The sequence below is a fragment of the Notamacropus eugenii genome, chromosome 2 (genome assembly GCF_028372415.1).
Source record: "Notamacropus eugenii isolate mMacEug1 chromosome 2, mMacEug1.pri_v2, whole genome shotgun sequence".
Taxonomy (NCBI): Eukaryota; Metazoa; Chordata; class Mammalia; order Diprotodontia; family Macropodidae; genus Notamacropus; species Notamacropus eugenii.
Window position 1 is genome coordinate 472,634,812 of NC_092873.1, and position 14,340 is coordinate 472,649,151.

The 14,340-nt window shown below is 38.5% G+C and overlaps 1 protein-coding gene across 5 annotated transcripts in view; it reads left to right on the forward strand.

Annotated features, from left to right (window-relative positions):
• CENPL (centromere protein L) overlaps positions 1-2,341 on the forward strand; it is a 37,408-nt gene extending 35,067 nt beyond the window's left edge. For 3 of the 5 annotated variants that reach the window (XR_011975658.1, XR_011975659.1, XR_011975660.1), the window contains 2 exons: positions 29-124; positions 1,678-2,341. Coding sequence is in view for 2 of the 5 variants with exons in the window: in XM_072648590.1 (XP_072504691.1) it covers positions 1,678-1,749 (72 nt within the window). In the remaining 3 variants the exon portion in view is untranslated. The remainder of the gene's footprint in view (positions 1-28; positions 125-1,677) is intronic. The other 2 variants (XM_072648590.1, XM_072648589.1) reach the window with 1 other exon arrangement.
• The last annotated feature ends 11,999 nt before the right edge of the window (positions 2,342-14,340 follow it).

The following is a 14,340-nucleotide window of genomic DNA, read 5'->3' on the forward strand; positions in this document are numbered from 1 at the left end:
AATTACATCCCTCTTCTTGTTCTGATAGATCCTCTGGTAAAAAAGGAATGGAGTTAAATAAACAGACCACCACATTGACCATGTACAGCAGCATCTGCATTTTTTTTTTGTGAGGCAATCAGGGGTAAGTGACTTGCCAAAGGTCACACAACCAGTAAACATCAAGTGTCTGAGGCCTGATTTGAACTCAGGTCCTCCTGACTCCAGGGTTGGTGCTCTGTCCACTGTACCACCTAGCTGCCCCAATGGTATCTGCTTTGATCTGTGTTCTCGCTGCTCTCCAGCATTAGTCCTACAGGACAGAGATGGGTCATTTAGGTTCTCTCACCCTCTTCTCCTTAATCTGGGTTTCAGCTTCCTCTTCACCATTTATGTTTTATCTTTCCCTCTCTGAAGGTGCAGTAGGAGAAACAAAGGAGCAAAGTAAGGGTTGAGATGTCCTGTCATCTCTCCGGTGTTCGTTAGTGTCAAACTGTCCCTCTGAGGAGTGTTCCTTGTCCTGCTTCGATTCTTCCCTTGCTCTGAATGTTTTTTAGAAACCTTTCTGTGTTTCATATTGTGTTCATCACCAGGTTCAAGTCATTTGGAGCTGAGCTGTATGGCTTCTGACACTGCTTTTATGAAAGTATTGCTCTTCTGCATTCTCTCTCAGCTGCTCTTTCATCTTCTGCAAGTCTTTCAGAAATTTAAACTGCACAATGACTTTTCTGTCTGTCATTTGCTAGACAGCTCATTTTCTTGTCAGAATCTGACTCTTCCTGCTTCCATGATGCTGTCTCCATTTGATAAGTGGATGGGTAAGAGTCAACAAAGTCTAGAAACTTTCTGTGAATAATCAGAAACTGAAGTAAAGGGTTGTCAATATGGTCTTTTCCTCTCTAATTCCCTTTTACTACAGACAGTACTTTTTCCTTAGGAGGAGATCCCTGCTTCTAACTATCTTCCTTCATCCACTACATCTTGTGCAGGGAGATCACCTCAACCTCTTTAAGCTATGCCTTTCAGTTACCTCATGGATTTAGCTTTTTTGGCTCCCACATCAGAAATGTTGTGTGCTACTAAGATCACCAGATCTTTTTTATTTATCTAGACATCTTGTACTTGTGAAGCTGATTTTTTTTTGTACAGAGGTGTAAGAATTTACATTAATTTTGTTTAGTTTCATTAGATTTAGTGCTCTAGCCTATCAAAATATTTTTGTAAACTGAATCTGTCATTCAGTTTACTTATGTGTCATCTGTAGATTTGATGAACATGTCATTTATGGTGTTATCCAAGTCATTGGCAAAAACTTGGAACAGTGCAAGGCTAACACAGATCATAGACTTCTGCATTGGAGAGCTTCTGCAATGTTGACATTGAACCACTGACAACTCCTCATCCCATTCATCTATAGCAAAGGTCCTATCCCTCATTGGTCCTCTTTTTTCTTTCAGGATAGCTTTACACACACACACACTTTATAGAAGAGAAAGGGTTTTCCCATGGTCACCCATAAAATGGAATGTCAGGCAGCAGGGATCAAGTATAACAAGTAATATTGTTTACCCCTATTTTGTTTAATTATGATAACATTCTAGCAATCAATGTGATATAAAATTGGTATTACAATTCAAATAAAATGCTTTTTTTGCAGTTTTGCTATAGTTTAACCTTAAACATTTCTTTCTTTTGCAGATTCTTTGTAGCAAATATCTGATTGGAGTATTGGCATTTCTGACAGAACTGGCAATTTTTCAAATTGAATGACATTATGTGGACTACACATTATGGACTGATTATTGTGTGCCATTTTTACCAGTAAGCTGTTTGGCTGAAATGGGCCAGGTATGTGAGCTGTGCCGTTTCCTGAAGTGGCCATGCTTTTCACATCCATCATGGTGCCTGAGGAGTGGTCTCAGTGGGGAAGTCTAACAAGGAGCCAGAAGAAAGGAGAAAGTAACAGTGACTGTTACAGGCAGGTGCTGGTTTGTTAGACAAGATGGTCTTCAATGCCAGCTTCTAGCACCACTGGAGATTGCTGATTTTCATTTTACTTCACTTTTTAAAAATTTCATTTGAAGTCCTCTTATTGGTGTGGGACACTAAAATAAGTCTTTCTAATTACATATGAAAGCCTAAGCCCAATTGGTATCTTAGACTCATCTAGTGAGTTTTGTCCATTAAAAAACTTTCCCTAGACATTTTAATTAATTTTCCTAGAGTGCAAGGAAAGCATTTGCAGAGGAAAAGCAAGAGGGGTTAGATTAATGTGCAAAACTTTAGCTGCTAATCTGCTTTTATTTTGTAATGACTTTAATTATGTTGCACTGTTGAATTAAATATGCATATTTTAATATGACATAAAGTGTATGATTTTTAAATGGTAGGTCTCTTTTCCTTTAAGGTTTCAATTGTCATCTCTTACATGGAAAAAGACAGCATGGGCATATTGGACTTAGATTCAGAAGACCTGAGTTGTTCAAGTTCTGATTTTGTTATTTCGCACCTGTGAGAGCTTGAGCAAATTGCTTTTCTTCTATAAACCTCAGTTTCCTCATCTGCAAAATGTAGGGGTTGGACTATATCAACTGAGATAATATCTGTACAGTCCTTAGCACAGTGCCTGCACAGAATGGGCCCTAAATAAGTGTTTCTTTTCTTCCATTTCCCCTTGATAATCTTAAAGGTCTTTCTAGCTCTGAATCTTATTCTTTGTAGAAAGTGGGAAGGTACGTTTCTCCCTAGCATGCTAGCATTGAGATCTTTTAGTCCAAACCCATGAAATGATAAGATGTTTAGTTTAGTATTAAAAGTTATGCCCTCTACTCTAGATCCAGGTTTCTTTTCCTTCTGTACCACTCTGTATCTCTAGGACTTAGACCTGGAAGAGATCTTAGAGATTACTTACTCCAACTTCTCATTTTACAGAGGAGGAGACTAGAGCCCAGTGTTACTTAGCTAGACCTGCTGTTCTTACTGACTGAGCCTCAAAACCTTTCTAGAAGAAGAGATTTTTACTAGTAGGAAGGCCCTGTCTGATTAAAGGATGGTTGTTCCTTTGAATATGTCTGATCCTATAGAAGAAAAAGCTTGATTTCTTACAGGGTGCTTATGAAATATACTACACAAGATTATCTTCATACTAGAACCTTGATAGGATTAACTCCCCTTAGACTGGAAGATAAAGGACAACCAATACCAATGCTCTAATTTTGGTCTACCTTCTTTAGCTGGGCATTTACCCATGTCTCTCATGGGGTAGTTGTAAAGACATGCAGAAGTTATTTTCTAACTTGTACTATAATTGTTTAGTGTCTCATCTAGACTTGTAAGTTCCTTGACATTGTAAATTGTTGTTTATTTTTAATTGTATATCTTCTGACCTTAGTATCTTCCAAATAGGCACTTAATTTTGCTCAGATGAATTAATTGGGGTATAAATAAATTAAGCAATCGATTTGTCTTCAATTAGAACAAAAAAATGAGAAAAAATTGTTCTAGGTAAGAGATTAAAAACTCCTCTCACTTGATCTCATCTCCCTCCCTTTGTTCGAGGCTGCTCTTGTTCAGAATGTGTTCTGTCTGTTCTTTAAGGTTCAACTCAAGTCACATCTGTTCCAAGATGCTTTTGTAGACTTCTTGGGGCCCTGATGCTCTCTCCATTATAAACTACTATACTACATTTATAAACTACTATAATATTACATTTCTATAGTGCTTTAGGATTCCTTTTCACATGTTCTCATTTGACTCTCACAATATCCCCCTGAAGTAGGCAGGGTCAATGAAATTCCCATTTTGTAGGGGAGCTGCAATCCATGTGGAGCTGAGACTACAGCTCAGGTCTTCCAAAAGATGCACTTTGTACCACACTGTAGCTGCTTCTCTCATACCATCATTTGGCACTTAATCAAACTCACATTATATGTGTAGGAATAAAGTCATACTCTGATGTCTTATTGTGGTATAGAGGTGATTTTTAGTTCTCCAAGGCTTTGTCAATGGTGAGTCAGCTCCAGTGGGTCTTACTAAGCTGAAAAGGCTTATAGATGGTGTGGTGGTCAGTATTAGGTTAAAGCTGAAGGGATTATAAGTTCTAATTACATGGAATAAGATAATATTTACAAGTTTTTTTATTAATTTATTTTTAGATGCCGACATTCATTTCCACAAAATTTTGAGTTCCAATTTTTCTCCCCATCTCTTTCCTCCCCCCTCCCCATAATACCTTGCATTCTGATTACCCCTTCCCTCAATGTACCCTCCCTTCTATCACACCCCACTCATCCCTTATCCCCATCTTCTCCTTTTTCTTGTGGGGCAAGATAAATTTCTATGCCCCATTACCTGTGTTTTTTATTTCCCAGTTATATGCAGTAATTATTCTCAACATTCATTTCTAATACTTTGAATTCCAAATTCTCTCCCTCCCTCCCTCCCTCCCTACCCATTGCCACTGAGAAGGCAAGCAATTCAATTCTGGCTATATATGTGTTGTTTTGCAAAAGACTTCTATAATAATCATGTTGTGTAATACTAACTATATTGCCCTCCATCCTGTTCCCCACCTTTTTAATTCTCTCATTTGACCTTTGACCTCATTTTGACACAAAAGTGTTTACTTCTAGTCACTCCCTTCTCCCATTAGCCCTCCCTTCTATCATCCCCCTCACCCCACTTGTCCGCTCCTCCCCTACTTTCCTGTAGGGTAAGATAGATTTTCATACCAAATTTAGTGAGTGTGTTATTCCCTCCTTAAGCCATATGTGAAGAGAGTAAGCTTCACTTTTCCCCTCTCATCTTCTCCCTTTTCTCCTCCATTGAACAGAATTTTTCTTATCTCTTTTATGAGTTATAGCTTGCCCCATTCCATTTCTCCCTTTCTCTTCCTAGTATTTTCCTCCCTCACCCCTTAATTTTTATTTTATTATTTTTTTAATGGATATCATCTCTTCTGATTCAACTCAGCCTGTACTCTCTGTCACACGTGTATGTGTGTGTGTGTGTGTGTGTGTGTGTGTGTGTGTGTGTGTGTGTAATCCCTCCACTTACTCAAATACTGAGAAAAGTCTCAAGAGTTACAATTATCTTTCCATGTAGGAATGTAAACAGTTCAGCTTTAGAAAGTCTTTTATGATTTCTCTTTCCTGTTTATCTTTTCATGCTTCCCTTGAGTCTTGTGTGTGAAAGTCAAATTTTCTATTCAGTTCTCATCTTTTCATCATGAATGCTTGAAAGTCCTCTATGTCATTGAATGACCATTTATTCCCTTGAAGTATTATACTCAGTTTTGCTGTGTAGGTGATTCTTGGTTTTAATCCCAGTTTCTTTGAATTATGGAATGTCATATTCCAAGCCCTTCGATCCTTTAATGTAGAAGCTACTACATCTTGTGTTATCCTGATTGTATTTCCACAATATTCAAATTGTTTCTTTCTAGCTGCTCGCAGTATTTTCTCCTTGACCTGGGAACTCTGAAATTTGGCCACAGTATTCCTAAGAGTTTCTCTTTTCACGTCTCTTTCAGGAGGTGATCGGTGGATTCTTTCAATATTTATTTTGCCCTCTGGTTCTAGAATATCAGGGCAGTTTTCCTTGATAATTTCATGAAAGATAATGTCTAGGCTCTTTTTTTGATCATGGCTTTCAGGTAGTGCCATAATTTTTAAATTGTCTCTTCTGGATCTATTTTCCAGGTCAGTTGTTTTTCCTATGAGATGTTTCACATTATCTTTTATTTTTTCACACTTTTGGTTTTGTTTTCTAACTGCTTGGTTTATCTCATAGTCATTACCTTCCCTGAACTCGATTCTCTCTTTTAAAGAACTATTTTGTTCAGTGAGCTTTTGAACCTTGTTTTCCATTTGGCTAATTCTGCTTTCTAAAGCCTCCTTCTCCTCATTGGCTTTTTGGACCTCTTTTTCCAGTTGAGTTAGCCTATTTTTAAAGGTGTTATTTTCCTCACCATTTTTTTGGTTCTCCTTTAACAGGCTGCTAACATGCTTTTCAAGCTTTTCTATGGCCTGAGCCCATTTCATATTCATTTTGGGGGTACTGGAGGCAAGAGGCTTGTTCTTCCTTATCCGAAAGGATGGAAGGAGATACCTGTTCATCAAGAAAGTAACCTTCTATGGTCTTATTTTTTTTTCCCTTTTTTGGGCATTTTCCCAGCCAGTTACTTGACTTCTGAATCCTTTGTCAAGAGGAGGGACCTAGTGCTTCTCCTCTTCCTAGTACAAGGCTGAGATTCAAATCAGCTGCTCAATTTCCCTGGGGTTTTAGGTGGGGGCAGGGCTGCCACTGAGGGTTGAGGTTCAGATCAGCTGCTCAATTACCCCAGAGGCTTTAAGGTGGGCTGCCTGGACAATGGACCCAGGCTGCTTCGTTGGCCACCGTAGCTGCCTGCCTCCCGCTGCTGCTGCTGCCTGGGGCTAGTGCTGGGGGAACCCCATTCCCCTCTCGCCCAGCTGGGAAAGCCCTCCCACACTAACCTTTGGAGCTTTCTTTGTTACTTGTGGGTTGAGGGATCTGGGACCTTCCCTACTGGGAATTCTGCCCCAGAAGTCTGTTCAGGTTCTATTCCTTCCAGTGCCTCCTGGCCAGGGCTGGGCTCTGCTCTGTTCAGGGTCTTGTGAGATAGACCTTTCCTGTTGGCCTTCCAGATTACCCTTGGCTGGAAACCTCTTTCACTCTGTTGTTCTATGGCTTCTGCTGCTCTAGAATTTGTTGAGAGTCATTTTTTACAGGTATTTTTTGGGCTGTGGGGGAAGCGCTAGAGTATATGCATCTTTCTACATTGCCATCTTGGCTCTGCGCGAATATTTACTACTTTTAAAGAAGAATTTTATAAGTTGGATTGTACTAGCCTAAACACATACTCTCTAGCTCATTTTCTTGCTGGCATCTGAGCAGATATTTAATTGTTCAAGAATAATTTGCAGTGACATGGACCACAATGTCAGTTATAATACATTTTAGGTCAGTGGTAAAACACTTTTTCAGATTTTTCTTTTAAAAGGCACCATGGTTCAGAATACAAATTGGAGTATGTTTTCTTTCCTTTTTTTGGACATGGCTAATATGGAAATTGGTTTTGTGTAACTATACATATTTGTGATGGTTTTTGTTTTTTTTGCCTTCTTGATATAATAGGGAGGAGGATGGGGAACAATCGGTACTGAAAACAATAAAATTAAAAAATAAAAGTCATCATAGTGAATTGGAAGTTTTAAAAAATACTTGGATTCATCAAAGACTCTTTAAATTATAACCCAGATTTTATTAATGATAACTACTTCTATTTCACAAAGATCTACTGTTTTATCTTGATTTTAGAGGAAGATTCGAGAGGGCCATGCCAGCAGAAGATAAAGTATGGCAGGCTTCACTGTGCTAGAAAAGCTTAAAGTATTATTTTGGTGACAGACAATATGTTGTCTGAGGATCGGTCTGGGCAAACAGGGAAAGGTTTATTAACATCCATAATTTGACTACTCTGTGATGAGTGCTTTGACCTTGGCAAACCCATAAAACAAGGACATATAAGGAATAGCTCACCATTCTTTGTACCCTTCTTCAACTTCCATAGTGATGGTAATAGAGTATCTGAAAACTAGGGAAGAGGGTGCCTAGAATTATACAGTTAATAAGAATTGACTGTAGGTATTCTAAATGTGAAATCTTCCCAGAAGCTGATGAATTAATATACAAGTGATGGATGTTAGCTCTTTGAAGGCAGGAATTGTTGTATTTTTGCCCTTCTTTATATGTCCAGCCCTTAGAACCGTGCTGGCACATAACAAGTGTTTGTTGATTGCTTATTGTTGAAACTAAACCACACTAATATTGATTTTCTTGAAATAAAACCAGAAGGCACAAGGAGGTTGCAGATAAATGAAAGGGTGACCCACATATTATTCTTGGAAAGACAAAGAAATTGGCATAATTGGTTTATTGTGCACCCAAAGGTAATAAAAAGTAATTCTGGGGATACTTGGTCAGCTTATTTTGCAGTACTCATGATTTGCATAAGAAAAAGGACAGTTGTGAGATGATTGCATTTTATGGACTAACATCTACTGGAGAGGATGAAGAAGCTAAGAAATTCTGATTTATAACTTGACAAGATCCTTCAAATTAAATCAACATATACTTTGATACTTCATGACTTCAATGCAACCTCAGGCACAGAGTAGAATGGTAAAAAGCATTTTGGATGATAACTGAAACTTAAGAAATGAAAGAAGACAAAGACCTGAAGACTATTCAGAAGCCTCAAACTATATATGTCATGAATACTTTCTTCTATAAGAAAATTAGGAGGCTATGGGCATGGCAAGGTCTGAAACAGAAGTTGTCATCTGTTACAGGAAACTTGTTACTGATCAGTCCTATCAGATTCAATTCAGTGCTCAATCAGACCATTGACTAGTTGAAACAAAGGTCAAGTTTAACATCAAATTAGAAGCTTCAACCAAACTTATTCATATAAGCAGCTATTCCCCAAAAAGGCAAAATAGAAAAAAAGGCAGTCAGTTATTTTAAATATCACTATTTCCTGAAAAATCATAACCAATGTAAGAAAAACCTAGATAAAGGTCTCTAGTAAGTTGGGTAAATCCTCTGGAAGATTTATGGGACAATATATACAAGAATGGCACAGGATAATAGGGCATGAATAGGTTGCTATCTGTACCACTGGAGGAATTGATAAAAGCACAAATTCATTGATATATTGAAGCTTCTTCAGTATAGAAGGAATTCCTTTAGGGGAAATAAACAATCTAAACTGGAAAAATGGAACCTGAGAAATCAGGAAAATCTTTTAGTCTGTACAGGGAGAAGATGAAGACTAAGTTTGTGCCTTTACTCAATATTTTAAATTGAACTTGGCTGAAAGACTTTCTTGTTGTTGTTCTGGTGGGTGGGGCAATTGGAGTTACGTGACTTGCCCAGGACCACTCAGCTAGTAAGTGTCTGAGGTCAGATTTGAATTTAGGTTTTCCTGTTTCCACTGCACCACCTAACTGCCCCTATGGTTTTTTTTGTTTTTTTTTTTTAATAAATATTTCATACTTATAATTAAACAGTTAAAAATCTGAATGTGGTTTTGCTAAAATTATTTTTGAAGAACAACTCTAGAGTACATAAGCTTATTGTATACAAAAACAAGTTATATATCTGTTCTTGGTAACGGCTGCTAGTCTAATATAGTACTGTAAACTCCTGAGTGCTCCCCCTTCCCTAGTTCTTAGAGAAAGTTTACCTTCCTATTAGAAGTATCTGATTCAATTCAAGGCTTCAATCTGTGTTTCCACTTCCTTTCACTCTTAATTCTCTGCAGTTTGACTTCCATCCTCACCATTTAATTGAAATTGCTCTCTCCAAAGTGACCTTTGCTGGATCTTCATCCAGGCCCCACCTGCAAACTGTGTGTCCCTCCCAAGGCTCTGTCTTGGGTCCTCTTCCTTCCATCTGCCATTCTGATTGATGAACTCCCCATTTCCTACCTGTTATACGATTTTTGGATTTCTTTGTTCTTCATCACACCTTCCTTCCCCAGGAAACACATCATTGAGATATCTTATTTTCCTGCAAGGTTGAATCTGCCTGGTACTCAAACTTTATCAGTTTCCTCGGCACCTTAGGTTGGATACTGCCCAGAGGACAGAAAGGGGCTTCACAATCTCCTTCTAGTATCCTATAAATGACAGTTTGGGGACTTCTTTGTCTTACTCCTGCACTGGGTAACTCCACCTCCTTCATCTTCTCCCCCTGACCCCTTGCTTTTCAGCTTCCTGTGTGGTTTTTTCTCCATTAGAAAACAAGCTCACAGACATTTTTATTTTTAACTTGTGTTTGTATCGCTTGCATTTAGCACAGTGCTTGGCCCATTAGTAGGACTTAATAATTGCTTATTGACAGATCTCATCAGCTCCCATGGATTCAGTACTCATAAGCAGATGATTCTCAGATCTCTAGTCTATCCCTAATCCCTCTCTCAACCTTCTGTCATGCATCTACAACTACATATTGTAACTCTTGAATCATGGGCATTTTACACTCAATATGTCCAAAACTCAACTCTTACCTTCTCCCCTAAGCCCTTCCCTTCTTCCTAGTTTCCCTGTTACTGTGAAGGTCACCACCATCCACCATCTTTCAGGCTTAGAACCCAGGTGACATCCTGTACTCCTCACTTTCTCTTAATTCCCCTAATTAATCTGTTGCCGAAACCTGTCCATTCAACCTTTGTAAAACTTTTATATAGGTCTCCTTTTCTTCTCTGATAACTGCTACCACCCTGCTCCAAGTCTTCATCACTTGACACCAGTTTTATTGCACTAGCCTTCTGGTTGGACTGTCTATCCCAAGTCCCTCTTCACAATCAAAGTGATTTTCCTAAAGCACTGGTCCTGATCATGGCTGCCCCACATCTACCCCCTATCAAGAAACTAGTGTCTGCCTATGACCTTCTGGATCAGAAAATCCTCCCTTTGACTCCATACCCTGTTCCCTTTCTATCTTCCCACCTCTCTTCCCTCCATACTCTGAGATCCAGTAACACTGGCCTCCTTGCTGTTCTTCACACAAGACACAAGCCATCTCTAGACTCTAGACATTTTTACTGACTGTGCCTTGTTTGGAGTGTTCTCCCTCACTGTCTCTGCCTCCTGGTGTCCTTCAAGTCTTGGCTAAAATTCTGTCTTCTGCAACAAGTCCTTCCTAGTCCCCTTTAATGCTAGTGCCTTTTCTCTCTGATATTATCTCCAATTTATTCTGTATATAGCCAGTCCTCAACTTTTACATTCCTACAAAGTAGCATGAAAGTAAAAATTGTGAATGTTGATATATTGAACCTAAGGGAAATAGGGAGTTAGTTTCCCCTTGATTACCAAAAAACTGTCCTCTCACTACAGATTGCTGAAAATATACTTTTCTGCATACAATTATTTATAACAGAACATTAATTCTGATAAAATGTACTTTTCCTAACATGGTAACCATGAAATAATCCATAAGATGCAGTATACTAAATAAGGTGGTAACATGCAAAACATTTTTTTCTCTAGTATTTCCCTAGACTTGTGAATTTTTGTGTTAACATCTCAATTAAAAAAGACAACTAAAACTGATTTCAGACAATACTCACTTTTCATAGCACATGAAATCTATAGTTCAGCAAAAAAAATTCTTAAAAACTAAAGCATTTTTTACCCAAATCTTACTTTCCACTGTGTCTGATGGCAGTGTGAGGGCGCTGTATTATGTAATGAATCACTGATTTGTTAACACCAAATTTGCAGCTGACAACATCAAGACATCCCATCATGAAGTTTATCCAAGTTTCTTTTCGCAGTAAGCTGTATCACTGACTTTGCATGCTTGGGCTTAGAACCCAAAAGACTTGCTCTGTGATTTGGGGGCATAATCACAACACAGAAGCACCTACTAGGGTACAAGCTGCTCCATACACTTGTGTGCCCTGTGCCTAATATTTTTCTTTATTGCAGATGGCCATAAATGTGAAAAGGAAAATGAAGTTACTAATAAAATCATGCAAATGCTTGAAGTCATGAAAGTTAAAATACACACATGTGGAAGACTAGTTGTCCTTTTTTGGCATGTTGATTCCCCCATTAAGACTGTGAACTCCTTGAAGGAAGAATATTGGCCATTCTTAGTAGAGAGAGAGCTGGACCTGGAGTTAGGAAGCCCTGATTTCAAATCCCACCTCAAACCCTTACTAGTTGCGTGACTGTGCAAGTCACTTAATCTCAGCTTCAGTTTCCTTGTCTCCAATGGGAATAATAATGGGACCCCTCTCCTAGGGTTGTGTGGATTATTTGTAAAAAAAAAAAATCCAAAACCCTGTGTAAACTGTAAAGTGCTATAGAAGTGGAATTATTTGTATCTCCACCACTCAGCACAGTGCCTGATACACAGGCACTCAATAAATGCTTATTGATTTGACTTTGGCAAATTATAAAATAGTCTTCCCCTCTAAGAGTCAGCTTAAATCAACCTGCAAGAAGCCTTTCCAGGTCCTCAGATTTTCAATGGCATCCTTCATACCTGCAACTCTCCTACTCATCTCCACCTCCTGGTTTCTCTGGCTTCCTTCTCAGGTAAGGTCCCACCTTTTGCAGTAAGCTCTCAGTCTCCTTAATCTTAGTGCCTTCTCTCTGTTGATTATCTCCAATTCATCCTGCATGTCGTGTTTATACGTAGTTGTCTTCTTCTTGTCTCTCCCAGTTCAGTGAGCTCCTTGAGGAGCAGGGCCTGTTTTGTGCCTTTCTTTGTATCCTCAGTAATCAGTACTGTACATGGCACATAGTAATGCTTGTTGATTGACCGGCAAACCCTCCATATATTACTTATCTCTGAAAGAAGTTCGGGTCTAGGGAAGAGTTATGGAAATTAATGTATGTCTTTGTGACTTGATTTGAAATGTAGTCTTTAGGAGGAAGATAGAAAGTATAAGTATGTGTTATGTTATATGTAGAAGTAGAGCCATATCTTGTGTAGGTTAGGTCCTAGAGTCAGCAAAGAAGGTGAAAATTTTGCATAGGCAAAATTACTCTATAAAGAACCCAGTGGTACCCAGAATTTACCTCAAGCTCTCACTATTCATAGGACACAATGTATTTTTCTTCATTGGATAAACACAAAGTAAGAAACATGGGGGGCTTCTGGAAGGGAGAGGAAAATGTAAACAGAAGGTACATTTAATGTTGCTGGATGGTTTTGTGTACAAGCCTGTAGAGTAATATTCACAGGTGCTAAACTGGAATGTTAAATGACCATATGATTCGACTTTATTGTAAAATCTTAAACTGGCCTTTTATGCTTGGAATTTCTTGGACCCTGGTCAAGAGTTTCACTGTTGTTAAAGAGCAAGGAGAGACATCAAAGGAATCTTAACTTAATCTGCTCATTTCAGCTTGGTAATATTAAATGCCTGCTGTCTGCAATGCAAATGAAAATAGGCCCTCCCTTAGTGATTTTAAATTAGTGGTTCATGTATGTTTGGGGAAGAAGAGACAAACAGGCTAATTGCAAGGGGAAGCTGTTTTATTAGGGAAGCTTCATGGAGGCAAGAGGCAGTACCTAAGTTGTGGCCGTGTAGGAGTAGGAGATTTTTAGTTGTTTCTAACTCTTCATGACCCCATTTAGGGTTTTCTTGGCAAAGATACTGGAGTGTTTGGCAAACACTGGCAAACATTGCCTGCTCCAGCTGATGAGCGAGCAAGGAAAAAGAGTACAAGAGATTCACTGGGGGATGGGCTAGTGGAGTTGTGCAAGTTCATACAGCCAGGATGTTAGGATGTTAAGACTTAAGGCCAGGGGTCTGTGCACTGGGCCATGCTGCATCTCCATTGGATCCTGTATGGGGGATTGGAGGGAATGCATGGTTAAGAACTGCTTAGAATAAAAAGGTCAGGAGAGTTTATGAGCTACACATATTAATGATTCATGGATTCATCAAAGTACAAGGTGTAGGCATGTGTAAATATGACAGTGTGGAAAGGCACTTGGAGGTACAGGACCTAGGTTAAATTCCCTGTTCTGTTACTTACCTGTATGACCTCAGGCAAGTCACTTAACCTCCAATCCCAATCTCCTCATCTATAAAATGAGGTAATTGGCAGGTGATATCAGGTCTCTAAGGTCTCTTCTAAATCTAAAGTTGAGAAGATCCCCTAGGTAATATGTATGTTATGGTTTTTAAACCTGAAAATATTCCTACTGCATAAATAATTCATCACGTCTTTGCTTAAGTTTGTGAAAAGGCCTTTTCTAGTCAGGAAAGTATATCAAAGTAGTGTGCAAAGTTTTTGGGAAAAAGAGTCAATACACAGAGAGTACCCTGCATTTTAACTTCAAAAGCGTCGAAATGCCCTCCCCATATTGTCAAATATCTGAATCTGTTAATTATATACTTAAATTGCTTGTGTTAATAAAACCACTTTCTTTAAAATGTCATGTTTTTTGAAGTTTTCATATTAAATGCAATATATAGCAGTTTTACATGCAAGTTTTCATATCAATAAGAAATGGAATTTAGCTGCAGCAGAACTGCTGGTTAAACAAAACAGAATATCCTTTTGACTTTAAGATGATTAAGCACTTCCAGAGACAACCAGAAGAGTGTCTAGAATCTTAATCCCATTAGAATTTGTGTTGGCTGAGAAAACATATTTAAAGACACTATATCTTTGATTCAATACCTGATCTAAACCTCTAAGTTCAATCATCTAGCATGTAATTATACATAATTATATTTCACATATGCTATCAATGTCTGGTGGAGCAAGTAACAATAGTTAACATTTAGTAACAGCTAGGTGGCGCAGT